We start from the raw sequence: 3,832 nt of genomic DNA on the forward strand, positions 1-3,832 counted from the left end.
TGCAATCTATCCCCTGAATTATCAGCATTTTTGTTCTGTACATTTTATTTTTGTGCAAATAAATGCAAGCCTTTTCTTTGGACCTGAAGCCTGAGTAAAGATTTATTTTTTTTTAACGGCCAGAAGACCCCACATCTCAACACTGCCCCAGTGGTAGTTTTTGCCGTGTAGGACAGTAACTTTTTTTTCCTTTTGCAGAACTTAATTATAAATTTTATATAACTCTGTGACAAAATAGTGTGTAATTGTAGAGTCCTGCAAACTCAACTTGTGAAAATGTTGACAAACTCTTGTGCCATATAATATATTAATATATTATTAATTGAATCTATATACTCTATGGTTATTATGTAAATCTATCTGGTGGATGAACAGAGGTATGTCCAAGAATTCCTAATTTTATAGATGTTCCTTGGAACAATTATTCAAAAAATCCTCCTCTAGGTGGCAGTGTAGAGGCAGTTTTCTTACACATAAGGAGCAATGAGATGTTTTGCAGTTTTGTTTTTGCCCTTTTATACTGCGATACATTGACTTTCCACCCTCTGACCGGACATGTTGTACATCGCTGCAGTGAAGAGATACATTCAATAAAACCAAATAAACGTGAATAAAAATTCAGCCTCATAGGCGTTTATTGTACACAAAAAAAATAAATACGTTTCAATTTACAAAGCACAGGTGGCTTTTAAAGTGCAATTCATAAAAGTCATAGCCGGATAACCATAGGCTAGAGTTCAGAGACATTAGTCCGTGTGAGTCTCTTTAAATTCAGAACTAGACCAGCGCCCCCTTATGTCTGCAGGATTAAGCACCCCCAAACATTACTCAAGGTTTACCACAGTAAGGAAAAGTGCAGATACGAAGCACATTTATACAACGCTTTATGAAGCATGTGATGTCACGTGAATACACCACGTGGTATGTGAGGTGTATTACCAGCCACAAGCACATCCATCACCTCCTATATATGATCTGTGCATCACCTCCATCTACCCAAAAATAGCAATGGTTATGTTGTATAAAAAAAGGTACAATGTACACTGTGGTAACATGGGGATGTCCATTACTTCCCCCATAAGAACAATCCCACAAATGTGTCCATCACTTGTCTCTCACATCTGCGGTAACCACGCAATTCCAACCAATCACATGTCTAAAACTTTTTGGCGTCCATTCGCCACTAATCCCATCAACTTGACTCCTCTGTGCTGCTTAAACGGTTCCTCTGAAGGCCTTCACGTCACTCATGGGCCTCCACCGAACCCGAAATGTCAAACTTAATCCACAATTGCAACCTCAACAAGCTCTCTTGTTTGGAAGAACAGAAAGGACCGCTGCTGTAGGCGGTCCCCTCAGACAGACGTGGCAGTCCTCACTTTTGCAGACAGGACCTGTTTGAAGCGTCTCTTTAAATCCTGCATGTTTGGGGACTTTGGCCTTGGGATGAGGGAATTTTTCCTCTTTTCGGTTGTGCTGGTGGTTTGATGCTTGGCGATCTCCTTACAAAGTACCTGAAACGCGTTGTAAACGTCAATATAGTTCTCGCTGACGCTGACTTCGTAGAAGGTGCAGCCCAGCATGTTGGCCAGCTGAAGTCCATGCTGTGGTTCCACCTGCTTGAGGTGCAGAAGGTCCGCCTTGTTGGCCACAATGACCACGGGAAGCCTGCTGTCGGGGTGCAGCTGGCGCACGTGCTGGTGGAGGTGGTTGATAAGCTCATAGCTCTTACAGTCAGTGATGGAGAAGACAATGACCACGGCATCTGCCCATCTGATGGATCTGTTCAGCTGCTCGTTACACTCCAGTCTCTGGTCATGGAGCTGAGGGAAAGATGAACAAAAAAAAGTGTAAGACGAGGCGATTCCTTATGGTAAAACAATTTACAGGATTTTCCAGCTTCTCCTCAGAAAACACTTGAAGATGTATGCTATATCAATCTGTCTGCTCCCAGACTAACGTATGTTGATGCAGCTGCAGAATCTGGAATGAGATCCAGTGGCGGGGTCTATTCTCCATGGAATGTACCGCGAGGAGCAGGGGAAGACTTTGTAGTGGTGGGGCAGAAAGGGAAATGAGCTGGCTAGACAGGGAGTCTGGAAAATGAGGAGATAGAAGCTGGAAGCATTTCCATCTGGACAGCTGCCCGCTCCCAACTACTAGGACTAGACAAGCACTGTATGTGGACGGGGAATGAGCCTATAGCAAGCCCTGGTTCCAGACCATTTACAACATTTGGACATGGTTCAAAAGTTCAGAAACTTATAGCAGAGGGGAGCGGGTCGGGTCGGGTCGTTTTACTATTCCGCACTGAGAGTAAACACAATGAGGTCCTATGTAAAGAGCAATGAGTGACAAACTCAGCTCTGCTGCATCTGTACAGAACTCTTAGTCTATGTTCCCATCCCACGTGTATCATCTGCTAACTGAAATTGTCTAACATGGCCTTAATGATAAGAAAAACCTATTTTCCCTGCACTTTTATTTATTGCTGTTACTGGATACAGCAAAAAAAAAAGTGGCATATACATTTTTTTTTTTTGTAACACTGAAGTCTAAGTGTATGATGGAAATGTGATGTGAACAAAGTCTTAGAAAAAGTTGTATAAAATTAGGGAGAGCTTATTAAATATAAAAATAAATCTGAAAGACTAAAAATAATAATCCTAATAAATATTGATAAAATAATATACAGTAATATTTGGCTGAATAGGAGCATTTACCTGTACACCTGGGGTGTCCTGCACCTGGATGGCGAGAGTCATCCCATCTATCTGGACTTGTCGGCTGTACAGGTTTCCTAGGAAAACAATAAGACGATTCATGAGAGAAGTGGAGAGAGCAGATCTCTGCAGAGCGGGCACAATAATGTCACTGTGACCAGCCGGTACTCGGATGGTTTCAGCGTAAGATTCTCTTACCTGCATTCCTTTCATAGTCGCCAATAAATCGCTTGGTGAGAAATCGGACGACCAGAGCTGTGGAGGGAGAGAGAGAAGAGATGAGCATTGTGCAGGAAGTGATTTACATTACAATACACAGAAACTGGTCCACAGAAACTACCGCCACCCCCTGCACAGCCGCTATACAGGAGATGGTAACATAAGATGTAGAAGTGCTGAGTTTGTTATTTGGCACAACCCATAATACAGTCTGGATCAGAGATGTCAGTTTTGCCCAATCCACATCTACAAGGGTCACACTTTATCCCGAAACTTTCAGCCTCTCCCCCCACACAGCGCTGCAGAGACACAGGTCCAGTCTGCTACATGTGACATGACATTATAGTAGTGATTATACATTATAAAGGGACTCACCTGTTTTGCCGACCCCACTAGCGCCCACCACAGCGATCTTGATGACCCTGCTGCTGCCCCCCGGGGCACTGCTGGTGCCCGCAAACTCGGTGCTGGAGGCAGGGGGGCACTCGCTGATGGTGCACATGTTCTGGATGAGGCGCATGGCTGCGGGTATCGGGGGCTGTAGTGGAGAGGAAGGTGACAGTGCAGCCGGTGTATAGCGGGAGCTGCTGCCCCGGGACTGCGCTGTACCAGGTGTCACACTCCGGGAGCGTATGAGGAGCGCAGCGCAGCGCCGGCTGTTTTGTTGCAGAGAATTCAGGAAACGGCTCCGCCCATTCTGTGCTCAGAGCCTATGACAAGGCAGAGAAGACAGGAGGGAGCCGCCCTTTCTCCCCTCTGCCCTATCACAAGGCGCCGACTGCTACTGTTATGATGCTGCTGTGTTGTGTAATACTGGAGCGCGCGGTGTGTGTGAGAGAGGGACAGTATAGAGATGAGAGCACAGACAGAGGTGTATACAGGGGACGGCA

At 45.1% G+C, this 3,832-nt stretch overlaps 1 protein-coding gene across 1 annotated transcript; it reads right to left on the reverse strand.

Moving 5' to 3' along the window:
* Positions 1–678: 678 nt before the first annotated feature.
* RASL11B (RAS like family 11 member B) lies at positions 679–3,592 on the reverse strand. Its single transcript, XM_072124413.1, has 4 exons — positions 3,318–3,592; positions 2,922–2,978; positions 2,724–2,800; positions 679–1,823 (listed from the first exon to the last, which is right to left on the reverse strand). Exons 1-4 carry the CDS (start codon positions 3,460–3,462, stop codon positions 1,356–1,358), a joined length of 747 nt encoding a protein of 248 aa, XP_071980514.1. The 5' UTR covers positions 3,463–3,592; the 3' UTR covers positions 679–1,355.
* Positions 3,593–3,832: the final 240 nt, after the last annotated feature.

Source organism: Engystomops pustulosus, chromosome 1 (genome assembly GCF_040894005.1).
Source record: "Engystomops pustulosus chromosome 1, aEngPut4.maternal, whole genome shotgun sequence".
NCBI classification, from domain to species: Eukaryota; Metazoa; Chordata; class Amphibia; order Anura; family Leptodactylidae; genus Engystomops; species Engystomops pustulosus.

Coding starts and splice junctions, on each gene's coding strand:
- RASL11B (XM_072124413.1), bottom strand. CDS start 3,462: ATGCGCCTCATCCAGAACATGTGCACCATCAGCGAGTGCCCCCCTGCC. Junction 2,801..2,921: donor CGACTATGAAAGGAATGCAG/GTAAGAGAATCT, acceptor TTGTTTTCCTAG/GAAACCTGTACAGCCGACAA. Junction 1,824..2,723: donor AGGACACCCCAGGTGTACAG/GTAAATGCTCCT, acceptor TCTTTCCCTCAG/CTCCATGACCAGAGACTGGA.